Source organism: Balaenoptera borealis (genome assembly GCF_965194805.1).
Source record: "Balaenoptera borealis genome assembly, chromosome: 13".
Lineage (NCBI taxonomy): Eukaryota > Metazoa > Chordata > Mammalia > Artiodactyla > Balaenopteridae > Balaenoptera > Balaenoptera borealis.
Genome location: NC_138870.1, coordinates 88,175,880 through 88,198,940, shown reverse-complemented (window position 1 = coordinate 88,198,940; position 23,061 = coordinate 88,175,880). Strand labels below are relative to the sequence as shown.

General features: G+C 41.7%; 1 protein-coding gene across 16 annotated transcripts in view; it reads left to right on the top strand.

Annotated features, from left to right (window-relative positions):
- The window catches only part of GLT8D2 (glycosyltransferase 8 domain containing 2), a 56,459-nt gene that overhangs the window by 11,884 nt on the left and 21,514 nt on the right, over positions 1 to 23,061 (top strand). For 14 of the 16 annotated variants that reach the window (XM_082349935.1, XM_082349934.1, XM_082349946.1 and 11 more), the window contains one exon: positions 21,429 to 21,475. In XM_082349935.1, coding sequence (XP_082206061.1) covers positions 21,457 to 21,475 — 19 coding nt within the window. In that variant the 5' untranslated portion in view covers positions 21,429 to 21,456. Of the gene's footprint in view, positions 1 to 71; positions 270 to 9,437; positions 9,489 to 21,428; positions 21,476 to 23,061 lie in introns of those variants that run through there. The other 2 variants (XM_082349947.1, XM_082349937.1) reach the window with 2 other exon arrangements.

The following is a 23,061-nucleotide window of genomic DNA, read 5'->3' as shown; positions in this document are numbered from 1 at the left end:
AAGCCACAGCCCTCACGATTTTCATTCCTAGTTCCCAGGGGGCATGATTCTAAAGATTTCTTTTATTTCAGCGTCTGCCAAAGAATGTTCCAAAGAAGATAGTCCCGTGGGGAAAATACGTTCTGTGAACCATATCCCCCTCTCAGCACTCTCAAGGCATGATGGCATTTTAAAGGTCCTGAGAAGTCCCGCAGAGCAGGGGTCTCCAACCCTCGGGGCGCAGACTGGTACCGCTCCGTGGCTGTTAGGAACCAGCAGCACAGCAGGAGGTGAGCAGCAGCGAGCTTGAGCAAAGCTTCATCTGCCGCTCCCCATCGCTCTCATTACCGCCTGAACCGTCCCCCCCGCGGCCTCCCCCCACCGTCTGTGGAAAAATTGTCTTCCACGAAACCGGTCTCTGGTGCCAAAATGGTTGGGGACCACTGCTGCAGAAGAGAAATCTGCTTAAGTTTGTTTTTTAACACTGTGATTCCCAGTTGACACAGAGCCATTTTATCACATCACATAGATTAACATAGGCACTCTGCAATATCCTATTCTTTTTTTTTTTAATAAATTTATTTATTTATTTATTTACTTATTTTTGGCTGTGTTGGGTCTTCGTTTCTGTGCGAGGGCCTTCTCTAGTTGCGGCAAGCGGGGGCCACTCTTCATCGTGGTGCGCGGGCCTCTCACTATCGCGGCCTCTCTTGTTGCGGAGCACAGGCTCCAGACGCGCAGGCTCAGTAGTTGTGGCTCACGGGCCCAGTTGCTCCGAGGCATGTGGGATCTTCCCAGACCAGGGCTCGAACCCGTGTCCCCTGCATTGGCAGGCAGATTCTCAACCACTGTGCCACCAGGGAAGCCCTCCTATTCTTTTTTTAAATTTATTTATTTTTTATTTTTTGGCCATGCCATGTGGCATGTGGGATCTTAGTTCCCCGACCAGGGATCAAACCCGCACCCCCTGCAGTAGAAGCGGTGTCTTAACCACTGGACTGCCAGGGAAGTCCCTGCAATATCCTATCCTGACCACACGTGTTTTCACCCTGGTTCCTCTCATGGACATCCTGCTTCATACCTTTCCTGGCGAACACCCAAGGGGACATCTTGTTCTCCCTTCCCTGGTTAAGGACAGATGATTGATCACGCATGCCATATTGATATGTAGAAAGTCTGGCCTAAGGTGGGCAGCAGGGATCAGCAAACGTTCCCTGCAAAGGGCCAGATAGGTGGCTTTGCAGGCCAGATGGTCTCCATCATGACGACTCAGTTATGTGGAAGTAGTGTGGAAATGGCCGTGGAAAAAACATCAAACAGCAACATCAAAGAATAAGCCTGGCTATGTTCCCACAAAACTTTATTTTTAAAAAGTGGTGATGGGCAGGATCTGGCTGTAGTTTGTCGGCACCTGGTCTAAAGCCATGTTGTGAAAGAATGCCTCAATTCATCACAGGAGAAAGCAGGATGGGTCGTCCGCAAACTGAAGACATCCCCACCCTGCTTATTTTGGTGGATCAGGAGTAAGCCTTTCATGCTCCAGCAAAAAGTAAAAAGGCCAGAGGTGTTTAGTTGGAGGCCAAATTCCTAAGTCCTGGTTTTGTCCTTCTTTCTCTTTTCTTCAAGTAAACGCATGCTCCTGTCCTGTTCATCACTCTGTAGTCTGCCTGGTTTAAGTTGAAGTGCTCTATTAAATGTATTTTATGCACATGTGAACTTCAGGGTCAAGTCTTAGAGAATACCGTGAAATCACAGAGCTTCTTGGCAGGTCTCTTAACCTCCCTGAACTTCAGTTTCCTCATCAGTAAACTGAGAAAAATAACCTTATAGGGTTGTTGTGGGAATCAAATTAATTAATATACATATAAAGGTCTTAGAACAATGCCTGGCTAATAGAAATTACTATGTAAGTGTCTCCTATTATCATTGTAATAACTTATTTAATTTAACCTGCAAAACAATCCCATTTTACAGACTGGGTTTTGTAAATTGCCCAAGATTACACAGTAAGAAATGAGGCAGAACCAGGATTCAAAGTCAGCTCTGTCTAATGACAAAACCCATGATATTTCCACTCAGGTACATGCCCTGCCAGATTTAAGTCATTCAAAAATACATTTTAGGAGCCCCTCTTTTATATTCCTTTTTGATTCCCAGGTTCTTTCCTATTACCTCCTTACCTGAACCCATGGCAGACATGATTAATCAATCACAGTGCCCTTCCTTCCTTCCTTCCTTCTTTCCTTCTTTCTTTCACTGAGTCTTGTGATGGCCTTAGACTCCTCAATTTGTCAATCCTGAAAGCTCCTACCAACTGATTAGAGTTGGCATGTGAAATAAAACTTATGGGCTCTGATTTTTGGAATACTTTTCTGGAGTCCCTCCCACTTTTGCCTTTTCTTCCAAGGCAGAGCTAATCCCCTTAGCCACTGCCAGGTCTTAAGACATTCTTTCCAGGTTTGACCACAGGCCCAAACTCTTTGACATTTGGTAAAACAACTCCCCATGCAAGATCATCTGGGACCTGTTTTTAAACCTCACAGACATTTCTCTGGTCCAGGTCAATTCCCTAAGCTCTCCTTTTTCTTCCTAGTCACAGGCCCTAGGACCTTTCCTCTTTGAAGCTCCAACCATCCAGGGCCTTACCTAGGGATTTCCTCTTTCCAACACTGTGAGATGACTCCCCAGCTGTATCTTTCTTGCTCTTAATGCTGAAGGCGCGATTATTTGTTACTACAGGGAAACTGCAACACAGAAGTCACTCAGCTTAGGAAAGCTTACAGAGGCTCAGGGGACATGGTTCTGGGGCTCCTTGTTGTGACGGTAAGAGAAAGGCCAATAAGAAGACCCGAGCCCTCTGCTTTTATTTATTTATTTTTAAAATAAATTTATTTATTTATTTGTTTGTTTATTTATTTAGTTTTGGCTGTGTTGGGTCTTCGTTGCTGCGTGCAGGCTTTCTCTAGTTGCGGCGAGCGGGGGCTACTCTTTGTTGCGGTGCGTGGGCTTCTCGTTGTCGTGGCTTCTCCTGTTGCGGAGCATGGGCTCTAGATGCACGGGCTTCAGTAGTTGTGGCACGTGGGCTCAGTAGTTGTGGCTCACGGGGTCTAGAGCACAGGATGAGTAGTTGTGGCGCATGGGCTTAGTTGCTCCGCAGCATGTGGGATCTTCCCGAACCAGGGCTCGAACCCGTGTCCCTTGCATTGGCAGGTGGATTCTTAACCACTGCGCCACCAGGGAAGCCCCTGCTTTTATTCTTGTAGTGGGACCATCAACCTGGCTTTACCCTCCTTCTGGCTTTTTCCTTAGTGAGGATATGCAGACCCTTTTCTTCCTGTGATTGAAGAACAGAACGACAAGAGCCCTTTCTTCCTCTCTCCTATTTCTCACTCATTCATTCCACACACATTTCTTGAGGCACACAGAGGTAGGTCGGCCACACTCCCTGTCCTCTGTCATCTCATGGTCTAGTGGAGGAGACAGGCACACCCATGATATTAGAACACAGTGTTCTGAGTGCAAGGATAGGCATAGGAATGGAGGTTAGGGGAGCACCCAGGCAGGGTAATCAGGTAAGGCTTCCTGAAGGAGGAGGAGGAGTCATTAAAGCACAAGTAGCAACTTACTGGGGAGAGAGGAGGGGAAAGGGCATTCCAGGCAGAGGGGACTGAATGAACCAAAGTTCAGCGACAAGAAAAACATAGAGGGCTTCCCTGGTGGCACGGTGGTTAAGAATCCACCTGCCAGTGCAGGGGACACGGGTTCAATCCTTGGTCTGGGAAGATCCTACATGCCGCGGAGCAACTAAGCCCGTGCGCCACAACTACTGAGCCTGCGCTCTAGAGCCTGCGAGCCACAACTACTGAGCCCACGTGCCACAACTACTGAAGCCTGCATGCCCAGAGCCCATGCTCTGCAACAAGAGAAGCCACCGCAGTGAGAAGCCCGAGCACCACAACAAAGAGTAGCCCCCTCTCGCCACAACCAGAGAAAAACCTGCGTGCAGCAACAAAGACCCAACGCAACCAAAAATAAATAAATAAATAAATAAATGTATTTTAAAAAAAGAGAAGCATAGACCTGGGTGTGAAGGACAGTGGAGGGCTGGAGACTAACTTTCAACCAGCTCAGCTTAGATGGAAGGCATGGCACAGAGGACCTAGGGGAATCTTAAGCTGCAATCTTAACCTTTTGGTACTGGATTTCCAGTGAAGGGCTTTAGGGAGGAAAGGAACACTCAGAGTAGTGGGGTTTTTTTGTTTGTTTGTTTTTTTGATTGAAGTGTAATTGATTTACAATGTTAGTTTCCAGTGTACAGCAAAGTGATTCAGTTATATATATGAGTATGTGTGTGTGTGTGTTTGTATACACTTTTTATACACTGTATATATTCACTTTTTCAGATTCTTTTCCATTATGGTTTATTACAAGATAGTGAATATAGTTCCCTGTGCTATACAGTAGGTCCTTGTTGTTTATTTTACATTATAGTAGTATGTATGTGTTAATCCCAAACTCCTAATTTATCCCTCTTCCCCCAACCTCTTTCCCCTTTGGTAACCATAAGTTTATTTTCTATGTCTGTGAGTCTGTTTCTGTTTTGTAAATAAGCTCATTTGTACCATATTTTAGATTCCACATATAAGTGGTATCATATGCTATTTGTCTTTCTCTTTCTGACTTCACTTAGTATGATAATCTCTAGGTCCATCCATGTTGCTGCAAATGGCATTATTTCATTCTTTTTTATGGCTGAGTAGTATTCCATTGTGTGTGTGTGTGTGTGTGTGTGTGTGTGTGTGTGTGTGTGTACCACATCTTCTTTATCCAGTTGTCTATCAATGGACATTTAGGTTGCTTCCATGTCTTAGCTATTGTAGGTAGTGCTGCTATGAACATTGGGGTGCATGTATCTTTTCCAATTAGTTTTCTCTGGGTCTATGCCCATGACTGGGACTGCTGGATCATATAGTAACTCTTTAGTCAGTAGGATTCTACAAGACAACTGGCTTGTCTTCTTCCAAAAAAAGTTCATGAAAAATAAAAAGGCAGTGTGGTGAGGTGGGACTGATCAAGAGTAAAAGAAACTAAAGATATGACAACCAAACTATAAAAAACAATATTGGAATGGGACATTTTGAATATGGACTGCTTATCCAGTGATGTTAAATTAATGTTATTTTTCTTAGGTGTGGTAATGGCATTGTGATTATATAGGAGGATGTCCTTGTCCTTAAGAGATGCACACTGAAGTATTTAGGGCTGAAGAGTCATGTGTATATATATATATATATATACATACATATGTATATACAGAGGGAGGGAAGAAGAGAGAGAGAGAAAGGAAATATGGCAACGTGTTAGCAATTGGTGAATCTGGTGTAGGGTATATGAAGATTCATTCTTTCAACTTTTTGGTTGACTTGAAATGTTTCAAGTGATAAAAAGAAAAGGAAAAATCGAACAAAAAAATAAGGGTACTCAGGACTTCCCTGGCAGTCCAGTGGTTAAGACTCTGCGTGTTTCCACTGCAGGGGGCACGGGTTCCATCCGTGGTCAGGGAACTAAGATCCGCCATGCGGCGTGGCCAAAAAAATAAGTTACTCAACCTGCATGTATATTTCAAATTAATTATTAAACAACAAAAATAGTCACTGTGACAGCTGTACCAGTGATGGATTGGGAAAGGGGAGGGAGCAGAAATCCTAGAGGCAGGAAGTCCAGGAGGGAAGTTACTGCAGAGTTAATCAGTGAGATGAGGCAGGGTAGAAAGGAGATGGATTAAGAAACACTTAGGAGGTGAAACTGTAGGAATCAGGCGTTGGTTGGATGAGGGGTTGGGAGGGAGCGGTGGAAGAGGACTCTCAGAGAACACTGAGGAGGAGCTTCTGTGGGGCAGGTGCTGATTTCAGTTGTGGACAGATGAGGTTTGAGGTGCTGCGCAGCTTCCTGGAGGAGAGGGTCACGTGTTCTATAAATCTTTTATATTACAAAAGTATTTATATTATAAAAATATTTATATAAGTCTGTAAATATTTTTGAGGGTTCATGTCTCCAGGCACTCATGCTGGGCATATGGCAATGAACAAAACAGACAAAATGCCCTGCCTTCAAGGAGCTTATAGCCTATCACTGGGAGGGCAGACAATAAACCAGTGATGAAATGGGCAGTATGTTGGATGGTGGTCATTGCTGAGGAGAAGTGACATATGTGTTGCTGAGATTAGGGGGTTTTGACTGAGTCTGGGGGATGCGAAGGAGCCAGCCACATGGATATCTGGCAGGAGTGTTCCAGGTGAAGGGAACGAGTGTAAAAGGCTCTGAGGCAGGAGAATGCCTGGCAAGGAGGCCAGTGTGATCGGGTGAGATCTTGTAAGACACTGTACAGACTTTGGCTTTTACTCTGAGAGAAATAGCGAGGGCTTGGAGAATTTTAAACAGAAAACAACACAACCAACTAAAAGGAGACACAGGCAGAATCATCCAGTCAAAGGATGGTGGTGATCAGGCCAGGGAGAAGGCGGTACTGGTGGTGAAGATCATGGATATATTTTGAAGGTGGAACTGACAGGATTTGTGGTCAGTCCATCTGTGGGGAATGAGAAACAGAAGGGTCAAGGATAACACCAAGCTTATTTTCGCTGGAGCAATTAGAAGAATGGAGTTGCCGTTGTGCAGTTGGGGGAGATGATGGGAGATGTGTGTTTTGGGCAAATGTCAGGAGTTCGAATTTGGACATGAGGATGCCTTCAAGTGGAGCCACGCAGTGGACACTTGGCTTTAGGAGTCTGGAGTCCACGTGAGAGATCTGGGCTGGAGACAGTAATTTGGGAGTTGTAGGCATATAAATGGTATTTCAAGCTAGGTGAGTCCACCATTTAGAGGTTCCGGAGATGGGGGAACAGCCAAAGAGGCTGAGGATGAGCGGTCCCCAAAGGTGGTGGGAAAGCAGGCGAGTGTGGGGTCCCGTAGGCTACGTACAGGACGCGTGTAGAGGAGGAGAGAGCGGGCAGGTGGCCTGCACCTCCCGTGCACCTGGGCCTCGCCCGCATGGTAATGAGTCCTGTGCTGCACTTGCTCGCAGGCAGGAACCATGGTAACCCAGAATATGCTCTCCCAGGCTCTGCCCCAGACACTCATTTCCCTTGGCCCCAGATCTCTGCTTCTTATTCTATGTCTTCTTAAGATGTCTTGCAGCTGTTTCCTCCAGCGCTCGTCCCTGACTTCCCCCCATCACTCTTCTACCCCTTTACAGCTCTGATCCCTCTGCCAAATCCATACCATCAGCTCCTCTCTAGAAGCTGCAAACATCTCTTGCGCACCTACTTAATCTATTAGAATGCTTTTGACTGCAAGCCCCGGAAATACCAGTTTACAGCAGCTTAAACAGAACGTGCCACCGTCAGAGATGAGATGAAATTGTGAAGAGGGAGAGAAGTATGCCAATCAGGCATACCGAATCTTTATACAATTTCATACGTTTTTTAAAAAGTAAATGAAACAGGGAATTCCCTGGCAATCCAGTGGTTAGGATTCCATGCTTCCACTGCAAGGGGCCGGGGTTCTATCCCTGGTCAGGGAACTAAGATCCTGCAAGCTGTGAGGCACGACCAAAAAAAAAAACAAAATAAAAAGTAAATGAAACAGGCTTTCTCTTGGAGGTACATGCTTCTCAGGGACTCCTTTCTGCCTTGTATTCTAAAAGCACCTTAGAAGGTTTCCTACAAGAATCTGCTTCAGGAATTTCCCTCCTTGGCTCACTACTGCTGTGCCTTGCAATTAGATGTGCATATCAGTTTCCTGAATCCTCTTATTTTATCTTTTTAAAAAAATTTTATTTATTTATTTTTGGCTGCGTTGTGTTTTCGATGCTGCGCGCGGGCTTTCTCTAGTTGCGGTGAGCGGGGGCTACTCTTCATTGCGGTGCGTGGGCTTCTCACTGCGGTTGTTTCTCCTGTTGCGGAGCACGGGCTCCAGGTGCACAGGCTTCAGCAGTTGTGGCCCGCGGGCTCTACAGCGCAGGCTCAGTAGTTGCGGCGCACGGGTTTAGTTGCTCCGCGGCATGTGGGATCTTCCTGGACCAGGGCTCGAACACGTGTCCCCTGCATTGGCAGGCAGATTCTCAACCACTGCGCCACTAGGGAAGCCCCTCTTATTTTATCTTAAAGAGATTTTAGAGTTGCAACTTGCTGGACAGGGGAAAGATGAGCCCCCTTGCCAGATGAGTCAGCACGTACTCTTTGGCATGAGCTCAGTAGTTAGAGTAACGGAGCACTCAAGGGAGAGCAGACCCACCTCGCCTGGGAGCTGTGAAATTTCATCAACACACAGTGACATCTGTTACCTGGTGCCCACCTCACCTGCCTCTGGGGTAGCCAGAATAGCTTTTCATGAGTTTCAGAACCTTGTGGTTAAAAAGCATCAGATTTGAAGTCAGACAGCCCTAATTTCAAATCCCTGTTCTACTATTTACCAGCTGTGTGATTTTGAGCAAGTTACTGACCCTCTCTGAGCCACAATTTCCTCATTTGAAAAATGGAATTAGTAATATATCCATCCCGTTCTGGCCACAAGGAATGTATTTGTAAGGATTCGTTTGCAAGAAATTGAACCTCATTTCAAAGAAGTTTAAGGAAAATAGGGGAATTGATTGGCTTGGCTGACTGGGATATACAGGGAGGAGCTGGCCTCAGGGATTTGGAGCCCAGAGCCTTCTGGCCTCCCCCTCATTCTCTCCTGTGATACCAGATGGTCTCTGGAAGGGAACAGACATGTGGCCAAAGACCATTCTAGGCTGACATTACCTCAAAAAGTTAGCCGAATGTATATCATCCAGAATAGTAAATGGATAAAAGGTACCTGAAACCAATCTCAGAAGAATCGTAAGTAGCATGCTTTTTGACTCAATTCTTTCCCAAGTGCAAGAGGGGAAAAGGAGAAGGGCCGTTGCAAATGCACTCAGAGCTCCTGGGTATACAGTCTATATCCCGGGAAAATGAAAGGGACATTGTAGCCAGTTGTTTACAGTGAGTTAAAGGCTTGAATGAAATCCCTGTTGAAGAGTTTCCCTAGATCACTGCCAACAAGTTCTCACAACACTTTGGTTCATAAAGAAACCCTGGGGTACTATGCTATCCTGCCTTCTCTGTCATGTTGCTGATTTCTAAAGGTTACTATTCCCTGTTTGCTGACGGCTGCATCCAGTCAAACGTCAAGTTCAGAAGTTCTTTTGAAGGACCGTAATTAAGAAGGATCAATTTAATTTTAAAATAAATTTTGAGTTTTCAAGACAAATTGTTATTTATGGTAAATTAGCTCATTTGTTTGTTTGTTTGTTTTTTAAGATAAAGGAAGTCAGTTTCCAACTCCTGGAAAATGCCACAAAGAAATGAATGAATATGTGACAAAATTTAATTTTAGATTTCCAAACTAAGATGAATTTTTTTTTTTTCCTCCAGCAAAAATGGGTTTCTTCAGAATTAGCAGAGAATTTGAGGTCTGCAACAATGGTGAGCCACGTGCAAGTTCCCTCATGGCAAGAGGAGAACACTTTTTTAGAGGGGAAAAAGGAAGCTGGGAGGGCTACAAAAACAGGGTCTGTGGCTTTTCTTTTTTTTTTTTTTTTGAATTTTTGAATTTTATTTTATTTATTTTTTTATACAGCAGGTTCTTATTAGTCATCCATTTTATACATATCAGTGTATACATGTCAATCCCAATCTCCCAATTCATCACCACCCCCACCCTCTGCCACTTTCCCCCCTTGGTGTCCATACGTTTGTTCTCTACATCTGTGTCTCTATTTCTGCCCTGTAAACCGGTTCATCTGTACCATTTTTCTAGGTTCCACATATATGCGTTAATAACGATATTTGTTTTTCTCTTTCCAACTTACTTCACTCTGTATGACAGTCTATAGATCCATCCACATCTCTACAAATGACCCAATTTCGTTCCTTTTTATGGCTGAGTAATATTCCATTGTGTATATGTACCACCTCTTCTTTATCCATTCATCTGTTGATGGGCATTTAGGGTGCTTCCACGTCCTGGCTATTGTAAATAGTGCTGCAATGAACATTGGGGTGCATGTGACTTTTTGAATTATGGTTTTCTCTAGGTATATGCCCAGTAGTGGGATTGCTGGGTCATATGGTAATTCTGTTTTTAGTTTTTTAAGGAACCTCCATACTGTTCTCCATAGTGGCTGTATCAATTTACAGTCCCACCAACAGTGCAAGAGGGTTCCCCTTTCTCCACACCCTCTCCAGCATTTGTTGTTTGTAGATTTTCTGATGATGCCCATTCTAACCGGTGTGAGGTGATACCTCATTGTAGTTTTGATTTGCATTTCTCTAGTAATTAGTGATGTTGAGCAGCTTTTCATCTGCTTCTTGGCCATCTGTATGTCTTTTTTAGAGAAATGTCTATTTAGGTCTTCTGCCCATTTTTGGATTGGGTTGTATGTTTTTTTAATATTGAGCTGCATGAGCTGTTTATATGTTTTGGAGATTAATCATTTGTCCGTTGATTCGTTTGCAAATATTTTTTCCCATTCTGAGGGTTGTCTTTTCGTCTTGTTTGTAGTTTCCTTTGCTTTGCAAAAGCTTTTAAGTTTCATTAGGTCCCAGTTGTTTATTTTTGTTTTTATTTCCATTACTCTGGGAGGTGGATCAAAAAAGATCTTGCTGTGATTTATGTCAGAGAGTGTTCTTCCTATGTTTTGCTCTAAGAGTTTTATAGTGTCCAGTCTTACATTTAGGTCTCTAATCCATTTTGAGTTTATTTTTGTGTATGGCGTGAGGGAGTGTTCTAATTTCCTTCTTTTACATGTAGCTGTCCAGTTTTCCCAGCACCGCTTATTGAAGAGATTGTCTTTTCTCCATTGTATATCCTTGCCTCCTTTGTCATAGATTAGTTGACCATAGGTGCGTGGGTTTATCTCTGGGCTTTCTATCCTGTTCCGTTTATCTATATTTCTGTTTTTGTGCCATACCATACTGTCTTGATTACTGTAGCTTTGTAGTATAGTCTGAAGTCCAGGAGCCTGATTCCTCCAGCTCCTTTTTTCTTTCTCAAGATTGCTTTGGCTATTCGGGGTCTTTTGTGTTGCCATACAAATTGTGAAATTTTTTGTTCTAGTTCTGTGAAAAATGTCATTGGTAGTTTGATAGGGATTGCATTGAATCTGTAGATTGCTTTGGGTGGTATAGTCATTTTCACAGTGTTGATTCTTCCAATCCAAGAACATGGTATATCTCTCCATCTGTTTATATCATCTTTAATATCTCTCATCAGTGTCTTATAGTTTCTGCATACAGGTTTTTTGTCTCCTTAGGTAGGTTTATTCCTAGGTATTTTACTATTTTTGTTGCGATGGTAAATGGGAGTGTTTCCTTAATTTCTCTTTCAGATTTTTCATCATTAGTATATAGGAATGCAAGAGATTTCTGTGCATTACTTTTGTATCCTGAAACTTTACCAAATTTATTGATTAGCTCTAGTAGTTTTCTGGTGGCATCTTTAGGATTCTCTATGTATAGTATCATGTCATCTGCAAAGAGTGACGATTTTACTTCTTCTTTTCCTATTTGGATTCCTTTTATTTCTTTTTCTTCTCTGACTGCCGTGGCCAGGACTTCCAAAACTATATTGAATAATAGTGGTGAGAGTGGACATCCTTGTCTTGTTCCTGATCTTAGAGGAAAGGCTTTCAGTTTTTCACCATTGAGAATGATGTTTGCTGTGGGTTTGTCATATATGGCCTTTATTAGGTTGAGGTAGGTTCCCTCTATGCCCACTTTCTGGAGAGTTTTTATCATAAATGAGTGTTTAATTTTGTCAAAAGTTTTTTCTGCATCTATTGAGATGAGCATATAGTTTTTCTTCTTCAATTTGTTAATATGACAATGATTGATTTGCATATATGGAAGAATCCTTGCATTCCTGGGATAAATTCCACTTGATCATGGTGTCTGATCCTTTTAATGTGTTGTTGGATTCTGTTTGCTAGTATTTTGTTGAGGCTTTTTGCATCTATATTCATCAGTGATATTGGTCTGTAATTTTCTTTTTTTGTAGTATCCTTGTCTGGTTTTGGTATCAGGGTGATGGTAGCCTCGTAGAATGAGTTTGGGAGTGTTCCTTCCTCTGCAGTTTCTTGGAAGAGTTTGAGAAGGATGGGTGTTAGCTCTTCTCTAAATGTTTGATAGAATTCACCTGCGAAGCCCTCTGGTCCTGGACTTTTGTTTGTTGGAAGATTTTTAATCACAGTTTCAATTTCATTACTTGTAATTGGTCTATTCATATTTTCTATTTCTTCCTGGTTCAGCCTTGGAAGGTTATACCTTTCAAAGAATTTGCCCATTTCTTCCAGGTTGTCTATTCTGTTGGCATAGAGTTGCTTGTAGTAGTCTCTTAGGATGCTTTGTATTTCTGCGGTGTCTGTTGTAACTTCTCCTTTTTCATTTCTAATTTTATAGATTTGAGTCCTCTCCCTCTTTTTCTTGATGAGTCTGGCTAATGGTTTATCAATTTTGTTTATCTTCTCAAAGAACCAGCTTTTAGTTTTATTGATCTTTGCTATTGTTTTCTTTGTTTCTATTTCATTTATTTCTGCTCTGATCTTTATGATTGCTTCCCTTCTACTAACTTTAGGTTTTGTTTGTTCTTCTTTCTCTAGTTCCTCTAGGTGTAAGGTTACATTGTTTATTTGAGATTTTTCTTGTCTCTTGAGGTAGGCTTGTTTTACTATAAACTTCCCTTTAGAACTGCTTTTGCTGCATTCCACAGGTTTTGTATCTTCATGTTTTTGTTGTAATTTGTCTCTAGGTATTTTTTGATTTCCTCAGGGATCTCTTGGTTATTTAGTAATGTATTATTTCGCCTCCATGTGTCTGTGTTTTTTACGGTTTTTTCCCCTGTAATTGATTTCTAATCTCATAGTGTTGCGGTCAGAAAAGATGCTTGATATGATTTCAATTTTCTTAAATTTACTGAGGCTTGATTTGTGACCCAAGATGTGATCTATCCTGGAGAGTGTTCCATGTGCACTTGAGAAGAAAGTGTAATCTGCTGTTTTTGGATGGAATGTCCTATAAATATCAATTAAATCTATCTGGTCTATTGTGTCATTTAAAGCTTCTGTTTCCTTATTTATTTTCATTTTGGATGATCTGTCCATTGGTGTAAGTGAGGTGTTAAAGTCCCCCACTATTATTGTGTTACTGTCGATTTTCTCATTTATAGCTGTTAGCAGTGGCCTTATGTATTGAGGTGCTCCTATGTTGGGTGCATATATATTTATAATTGTTATCTCTTCTTCTTGGATTGATCTCTTGATCATTATGTAGTGTCCTTCCTTGTCACTTGTAACATTCTTTATTTTAAAGTCTATTTTATCTGATATGAGTATTGGTACTCCAGCTTTCTTTTGATTTCCATTTGCATGGAATATCTTTTTCCATCCCCTCACTGTCAGTCTGTATGTGTCCCTAGGTCTGAAGTAGGTCTCTTGTAGACAGCATATATATGGGTCTTGTTTTTGTATGCATTCAGCCAGCCTGTGTCTTTTGGTTGGAGCATTTAATCCATTCACATTTAAGGTAATTATCGATATGTATATTCCTGTTACCATTTTCTTAATCGTTATGGGTTTGTTTTTGTAGGTCCTTTTCTTCTCTTGTGTTTCCCACTTAGAGAAGTTCCTTTAGCATTTGTTGTAGAGCTGGTTTGGTGGTGCTGAATTCTCCTAGCTTTTGCTTGTCTGTAAAGCTTTTGATTTCTCCATCGAATCTGAATGCGATCCTTGCTGGGTAGAATAATCTTGGTGGTAGGTTTTTCCCTTTCATCACTTTAAATATATCATGCCACTCCCTTCTGGCTTGTAGAGTTTCTGCTGAGAAATCAGCTGTTAACCTTATGGGAGTTCCCTTGTATGTTATTTGTCATTTTTCCCTTGCTGCTTTCAATAATTTTTCTTTGCCTTTAATTTTTGTCAGTTTGATTACTATGTGTCTCGGCATGTTTCTCCTTGGGTTTATCCTGCCTGGGACTCTCTGTGCTTCCTGCACTTGGGTGGCTATTTCCTTTCCCATGTTAGGGAAGTTTTCTACTATAATCTCTTCAAATATTTTCTCGGGTCCTTTCTCTCTCTCTTCTCCTTCTGGGACCCCTATAATGCAAATGTTGTTACGTTTAATGTTGTCCCAGAGGTCTCTTAGGCTGTCTTCATTTCTTTTCATTCTTTTTTCTTTATTCTGTTCCATGGCAGTGAATTCCACCATTCTGTCTTCCAGGTCACTTATCTGTTCTTCTGCCTCAGTTATTCTGCTATTGATTCCTTCTAGTGTATTTTTCATTTCAGTTATTTTGTTGTTCATCTCTTTTTGTTTGTTCTTTAATTCTCCTAGGTGTTTGTCCTTTAATTCTTCTAGGTCTTTGCTAAACATTTCTTACATCTTCTCGATCTTTGCCTCCATTGTTTTTCCGAGGTCCTGGATCATCTTCACTATCATTATTCTGAACTCTTTTTCTGGAAGGTTGCCTATCTCCAGTTCATTTTGTTGCTTTTCTGGGGTTTTATCTTGTTCCTTCATCTGGTACATAACCCTCTGCCTTTTCATCTTGTTTATCTTTCTGTGAATGTGGTTCTTGTTCCACCTGCTGGAGGATTGTAGTTATTCTTGCTTCTGCTGTCTGCCCTCTGGTGGATGAGGCTATCTAAGAGGCTTGTGCAAGCTTCCTGATGGGAGGGACTGGTGGTGGGTAGAGCTGGGTGTTGCTCTGGTGAGCAGAGCTCAGTAAAACTTCAGTCCGCTTGTCTGCTGATGGGTGGGGCTGGGTTCCCTCCTTGTTGGTTGTTTGGCCTGAGGCGACCCAACATTGGAGCCTACCCAGGCTCTTTGGTGGGGCTAATGGCGGACTGTGGGAGGGCTCACGCCAAGGAGTACTTCCCAGAACTTCTGCTGCCAGTGTCCTTGTCCTCACGGTGGGACAGAGCCACCCCCTGCCTCTGCAGGAGACCCTCCAACACTAGCAGGTAGGTCTGGTTCAGTCTCCTATTCGGTCACCACTCCTTCCCCTGGGTCCTGATGCACACACTACTTTGTGTGTGCCCTCCAACAGTAGAGTCTCTGTTTCCCCCAGTCCTGTCGAAGTCCTGCACTCAAATCCCACTAGCCTTCGAAGTCTGATTCTCTAGGAATTCCTCCTCCCGTTGCCGGACCCCCAGGTTGGGAAGCCTGACGTGGGGCTCAGAACCTTCACTCCAGTGGGTGGACTTCTGTGGTTTAAGTGTTCTCCAGTTTGTGAGTCACCCACCCAGCAGTTATGGGATTTGATTTTATTGTGATTGCGCCCCTCCTACCATCTCATTGTGGCTTCTCCTTTGTCTTTGGATGTGGGGTATCTTTTTTGGTGAGTTCCAGTATCTTCCTGTCGATGATTTTCAGCAGTTAGTTGTGATGCACGTGCTCTCGCAAGAGGGAGTGAGTGCACGTCCTTCTACTCTGCCATCTTGAACCAATCTCCTAAGATGAATTTTATAATCTAAAATTCTTTTCTAACGGTTAAACTTCATTTTTTTTCATCAAACTTGCCCTGCTATCCTCTGCTTCTCTTAATGCCCACTGCTTCTTCTAATGAATATATAAGGTATTATGATAAGCATATTGATAAATTGTGAACTGGGACATCCAGGAAGCAGAGTTATAACAGGCATATTTTGAGAACAGAGAGTCTGTTAGCTCTCTTGGATTTTCAGAGCACAAATAAAATACTCCAGAATATTGTGAAAAGATAGGATTTGCATTTGGGGAAATGTTTGGTTGAAATTTTTCATGATGTATCAGCCCTTTTCTTGTCTCCTTAGGCCTGGTGCTATTTTGAGAACATTGAATCTTTATTTGATGATATAACTTACTTTTTAGCCACTGATTGCTATCCAAATCTAGAAAGTGTAGGAGAGAATCGGAAACCTTTGGGACACACGTCATCCTCTAGATTGAAACTCCTTGATAAATCTCAAGCCTCCCTTTGAATACCCTAAAATTAGAATGAAATATTAAAAAAAAAAATCAGTTCAGTGGAAAGGATAGTCTTCTCAACAAATGATCCCAGAACAACTGGATATTTATATGCTAAAATATGAGCTTTAACCTATACCTCATGCCATATAAAAAATTAACTCAAATTGAAATGTAAAATATTAAACTACAAAATTCTCAGAAGAAAACATAAGAGAAACTCATCCTGACCTTCCTTGGGTTAGGCCAAAAATTGTTAGATATGACACTGAAAGCATGATCTGTAGAAGCAAAAAATTGTTGAATTTGACATCATCAAAACTGAAAACTTTTCCTGTGCAAAGGAAAGTTTTAACTTTTCATTGTTAAAAGAATGAAAAGACAAGCCACCTACTGGGAGAAAGTATTTGCAAATCACATATCTAACAAAAGACCTGTATCCAGAATATGTAAAGCTCTCAAAACTTAAAAATCAGAAAGCAATGATCCAATTAAAAAATTGGCAAAAGATTTAAACAGACACTTCCCCATTGCATTAGTCAGGGTTCTCCAGAGAAATAGAACCAATCAGATGTATATGTATGTAGAAGAAGACTTATTATAAGGAATTGGCTCATGTGATTATGGAAACCAACAAGACTCAAGATCTGCAGGCTGAGTCAGCAAGCTGGAGACTAAAGAGAGCCAAAGGTGTAGCTCCAGTCTGAGTCTGCAGGTCTGAGAACCAGGAAAACTGCTGGTGTAGATCCAGTCTGATGGCTGGCAGGCTCAAGACCCAGGAAGAGCATGAGTTTCAGTTCGAGTCTGAAGGTAGGAAAAAGTCAATGTCCCACTTCAAAGGCAGTCAAACCAGAGAAATTATCTTACTCAGGGGAAGGTCAGCTTTTTTGTTCTGTTTAGAACTTCAACTAGTTGGATGAGGCCCACCCACATTAGAGAGGGCAATCTGCATTCCTTACACTACTGCTTTAACATTAATCTCATCCAAAAACATCCTTGCAGGAACACCCAGAATAGTATTTGACCAAATATTATGGCCCCGTCAAGTTGATACATAAAATTAACCATCACAACGATATACAGATGGCAAATAAACACATTAAAAGATCCTCAACATCAGTAGTTGTTAGGGAAGTGCAAATTAAAACCACCATGAAATACACATATTAGAACAGCTAAAATAAAATACCAAGTGCTGACAAGAATGCTGAGCAACTGGACTTCTCTTCCATTCCTGGTAGGAGTGCAGAATGATACAGCCGCTCTGGAAAACAGATGGGCAAATTTCTTATAAACACACATCTACCAAATGACCCAGCAACCCCACTTCTAGGTCTTTACCACAGAGAAGTAAAAACTTAAAATCATGCAAAAACCTCTAAACATGTGTTTACAGATGCTTTATTCATAGTCAGAAAACACTGGAAAGAACTCAGATGTCCTTCAGTGGGTGAATGGATAAATAAACTGTGACACATCCTTGCAATGGAACGCTATTCAGCAATAAAAAGGAACAAATTATTGATTCATGCAACGGCAAGTATCAATCCCAGATGCATCATGCTAAGCAAAAGAAGAGAGTCTTTAAAGATTGTATACCGTGTGAATCCATTTACATGACATTCTAGAAATGACAAAACTATAGGCACAGAGAATACGTCAGTGGTTGCCGGGAGTTGGGTGTCAGGTTGGGTTTGCCTGCAAAAGGGCAGCACAAGAGAATTTTTTGGAGGTGTTGGAATTGTCCTTTTTCTCATTTGTTGTGATTATCACAGGAATTTATGCATGTGTTAAAATTCATGGAACAATACAACCAGAAAAGTGAATTCTACTATATGTAAAAATTTAAACATCTAAAAATCAACAAGTCAAGGAACTCCCCTGGTGGCCCAGTGGTTAAGACTCTGCACTTCCACTGCAGGGAGCATGGGTTTGATCCCTGGTCGAGGAACTAGGATCCCACATGCTGCATGGCCACACACACACACAAAAAATCAAGTCAAATTTTGAAGCTGACCTGTTAATATGCAATTAATCAATTACATGTGTCACAGGAAGGAAGTCTATTAAAAAAAAAAATCAGGTATACTGAATATTTGTTATACATCACCATTTGTGTCTCCCTGAGTGAGGCACTCTTTCTAATTATGGAAGTTCACAATAGGAAATTTGTGGAAATCCAGGACACTATAAAGAAATTACCTTGTCAACATGTCTCAAATGTCTTGGCAGAAAAATAGTTCTCATAAGGCCAATTCTTTATTCTCTAAAGTAGTTGCCTCTTCTGTTAAAAGAAGTTGTTCCTGGGACTTCCCTGGTGTCCAGTGGTTAAGACTACAAAAAGCCACAGCACAAACCTGGCAGATCTTCCCAAAGCAGCAGCTTTTCTAGATGGTAAAACATTAAAAACATGACTTTTCTATGACTTATTAACCCAGATGTCAGTTGAATCAACCTACCTCAGGGATTCTGTAACCTTTAACCTGGGATGCACAGACCCTCAAAGTGTCCATGGATACATTTCATTTTCTCATGCACTTAGATGAGAAAAAATTTGAGCATTTCCTTCAATTGTGAATATAGGAAACAAACCACAGAAGTAACTGTAGTACCTGTGACTTCGTCATCAGTATAAATCAGTTGCTTTCATGTTACATTACAGTTGTTACAAATATCTCACATTTTTTAAAGCTCATTACTATTTAAAGTTACAGTAAGTGTTATACCTGCTAATAGCCCTTGTTATTTAATAAAGAAGCATGTTTAATGCTATAGGTATCTATAGGTATCACAAATTTGTTTTTTCCCCCAATATTCTGATAATTTTCTTTTCTTTAAAATTTTGTAATTGGTTTTCTTTATAATACAATATATCTTTTAAGCTTTTAAAAACATTATTCTGGGAAGAGGTCTATGGGATTCACCAGACTTCCAAGATATTTATGTCAAAAAAAGGTTAAGATTCCTACCATCTGCCATAGATTTGGAGATTCGAATGCAGTTAACTCACAATTAACTCACCTTTCCTCCATCCAATATTCCCTCCAAACTTTGTACCAATTCTTGATGACTTCCATTCTCATGTCCGGTGCCCACAGAACTTTCTAGCTCAGTTGTTTCTCTCCCCTGTCCTCCATGTCCAAAATAAAGAACATTGCCCCGTTCCCTTGATTTCCCTCAAACACAGCAACATGTGTCTTTAGATCCAGAGGGAAAAGCAGTGTAGAGGTAGGGTGGGGATTAGAAGGTGCAGAGCATGGCAGAGACTGTGGACTGCATATCGGAAATTCCAGTTCTTTGAAAGTCCCTAGGGCCCACCTGCACAGGGAAAGAAATTCTCTTGGGCGACTGGCAGCTCCTGTCCTGTGATCTTTCTCCTCCTTACACGCTGTTCTTCTTGGGCTGCTGCCAAACCTGGGGATTCCAGCTCATCATTTACTCGACCCAATTAGCTTTCTCCTGACCTCACACCTATCCATTACATGTGTGTATAGAAGACCTTGATTTCGGGCTTCCCTGGTGGCGCAATGGTTGAGAATCTGCCTGCCAATGCAGGGGACACGGGTTCGTGCCCCGGTCCGGGAAGATCCCACATGCTGCGGAGCAACTGGGCCCGTGAGCCACAATTACTGAGCCTGCGCGTCTGGAGCCTGTGCTCCGCAACAAGAGAGGCCGCGACAGTGAGAGGCCCACGCACCGCGATGAAAAGTGGCCCCCGCTTGCCACAACTAGAGAAAGCCCTCGTACAGAAACGAAGACCCAACACAGCCATAAATAAAATAAATAAATAAAACAAATACTTTAAAAAAAAAAAAAAAAAAGAAGACCTTGATTTCATAACGAAGAGTTTTCTCCCTGAGAGGAGCTCTTCCCACAATGAAGGGACTATATTTTTCCCCTATATTTATGTACAGTTTACATGAACTTGAAGGTAAAACAAGAAACTTGTAAGATATTTTGAACTCACTGGGGATGACTTTGGAGTGTCCGCCCTCCTTTATCATCAGAATTTCTGTGGGAATGTTTGAAAAACATTGCTTTAGGGCTTTAAGGAAGACAAAGGCTGATGGAGGGGGTTACATGCATTTAAAAGAAAATCCAGGGATTTCTCTGGTGGCACAGTGGTTAAGAATCCGCCTGCCAGTGCAGGGGACACAGGTTCGATCCCTGGTCCGGGAAGATCCCACATGCTGCCGAGCAGCTAAGCCCGTGTGCCACAACTACTGAGCCTGCGCTCTAGAGCCTGCGCCCCACAACTACTGAGCCACGTGCCACAACTACTGAAGCCTGTGTGCTCTAGAGCCCGTGAGCCACAACTACTGAGCCCATGAGCCACAACTACTGAAGCCTGCACACCTAGAGCCCGTGCTCCACAACAAGAGAAGCCACCGCAATGAGAAGCCCGCACACCGCACAAAGAGTAGCCCCCGCTCGCTGCAACTAGAGAAAGCCCGCGTGCAGCAACGAAGATGCAACACAGCCAAAAAATAAAATCCATATTCCTTTACAGACCCCACAGTTTGTCTCCAGCCTCTTCTAGCCAGTCTCTCCCTTAGTCCACTCTGTTCCAGCCACATTGAACCTCTTGCGGTACTTAGAATCATCAGCCCCAGGGCCTTTGCACTTGCTGTTCCCTTTGCCTGGGATGCTCTTCTGCATTCGCTCCACTGGCTCCTGCCCTTTCTTCTGATCAAACGTCATCTCCTCAGTGAGGTGTTTCCTGATTTCTCACCAAGATGCCTCCCGGTCTCTATTCATCTTTATCCCAGCACTTCTGTTTTTTACTTCGTATCACTTACCATAATCTAATTATTTTACTTGTTACATTTTAATATCTGTTTTCTCTACTGAAAACAGCTCCATGATGATAGGAGCTGGGACTGATTTGTGCATTGCTGCATCCCCAGTACATAGCACAGTGCTGGGCTTTTAGTAGGATCTCAATAAATATTTACTGAATGATTGAATGGAGTGTAAAATGTGCCCTTCTCAGGATGGTTCTGTTTTCACAAGGGATTCCTGAAGATGTAGAAGCTTCCTTATCAAAGGAATGAAGTTATGATAGCAGGAAAAAAAGGCACAGGATTGATATTTTACATCAAGGAAAACTTCTTATGTGACATTTCTTCCAGTTAGTGCCATCTGATCTGCTAACCCAGAGAGCTGACAGGGCAGTTTTTGGAGAAGGTAAAAGATTATGCTTTGGGAGTCCTTTGTACATTTTGTACAGCCAGAGAAATCAATTTGAAGAGGTGAGCGCTAAGTTCAAGAAATATTTAGTTCAAAATTCTAGATTCAGAACAGTTAAGAATGATTGCAAAATTTTCCACATAGCAACTGGTCAAAGATGTAGTCCTTAATAATTGTATTATGACTTTTGGGTTGATTGTCTTTTAAAAATAATTTTTATTCTTTAATCCACAGGTCACAGTTTTTATCCACATGAACACACATGGCTTTGTTACGAAAAAGTAAGATTACAAACTTTTAAAAATTATGATTAAAAATAGATATTTTGGAGGACTGTTTTGATGCTGAATCTTATTCTTTTCTTTTTTTTTAATCTTCTTTGGTTTTCATGGATAGTTTTCCCACAGACAGTTGTTGGCATCATCATATGAGGATGATTTCCGTAGAAAGTTGTTGGGTGTTTTGTTCAGAGGTGGATTTTTCATGAGAGGGGTCAGATGTTTCCGTAAAAGTTGCAAATATTATTTATTTTCTCATTTTAAATAAGTATTCATGTTCCTGCCTAATTTAGCATTTGTAATTTCATATTCTTATTCTTAAAGATTCACTTCAAATTATGTAATCTTCAGACCCCATCAAAACCTGGACTTGCCTCTGATTTTATATCCAGTTGTTTGTGAATCTAGGGGGAAAATAATTACCTAATTGTGTTAGTTACCCTCAGAATAGAGTTGCCCAATGTAGCAGATGAAAAGACAAGGTATCCAGTTAGATTTGAATTTTTAATAAACTATGAATAAATTTTTAGTATAAGTATATCCCCAATATTGCATGGGACATACTTATACTAAAAAAGGGTCAGATGGTAGTAGACATTAGGCTGCTTCCTCAAAGTGGCTGTGGGAAGCGAATGTTAATCAGTTGTATCGGTAAACTATAGAACTTTGTCCCTTGTCTTCTGTTTCTCTATAGTTTTGTTTTAAACTGAGAATAGTATCTGGTTGTCTCTGGCTGAATCTGATAACCCAGAAAGGCAGAGAGGAGATGGATGTCAGCAAGGCAGAACCATTGAGCCTTAGGACATAGCTCTGGAAGGCATCCGTGGAGATTGTCCAACTCCTTCCTTTTACAAATGTGAAGACAAAGGCCTAGGGGCCAGAAAATAGATCAGTATGAGGCCAATAAGTATAAATATCTTGACACACAAAAATAGTAAATAATAATACAAAACAATTTTAAAGTCTTTATTGGGCCTACATTGCCTTTGGTAACTCTCAAAACACCCCTGCAAGGTAATGGTTATTATTACAATCTCCATTTAGCAGATGAGCAGACTGAGGCTCAGAGAGGTTAAGTAACCTGTCCAAGGCCACACAGCTAGTAGGTGGTAAAATGAGATTTGAGTCTGACTTCAAATCCCAGCCCTTTCCCCTTCTACCAATGTTTGCCAAACTGCAGGCATATGTGTCCCACATATGACAGTGTACCACTTTCTCAACTTTTCATCGTCTGCGTTCCTTCTGTTCTGTGCATGACTTACTATTTTCTTTAAATTGACTCATTTAAAAAATTATAAGTGTATTTTGTCATAGAAAGTGTATATCCTTACTATAAGTAGAGTAACAGTTATGTCTCAAAAGAAGGTGATTGTACAAATATATATGGTTAGAGTAATGTTGTTCAATTCTGGGTAGCTTTTGTTACCTGCCTGCATATGAAATTAGGACTGATTTCTCACTGTGACTTAATGTTACTTAATGCTATGAACACAAGCCTCCTAAATCATCCCATGTACAACCAGTGGCGTAGGGCTCCATACTTAGGAAGACATTGTCTGACACCATTCCAGTTCTCAGGAGATCCTAAG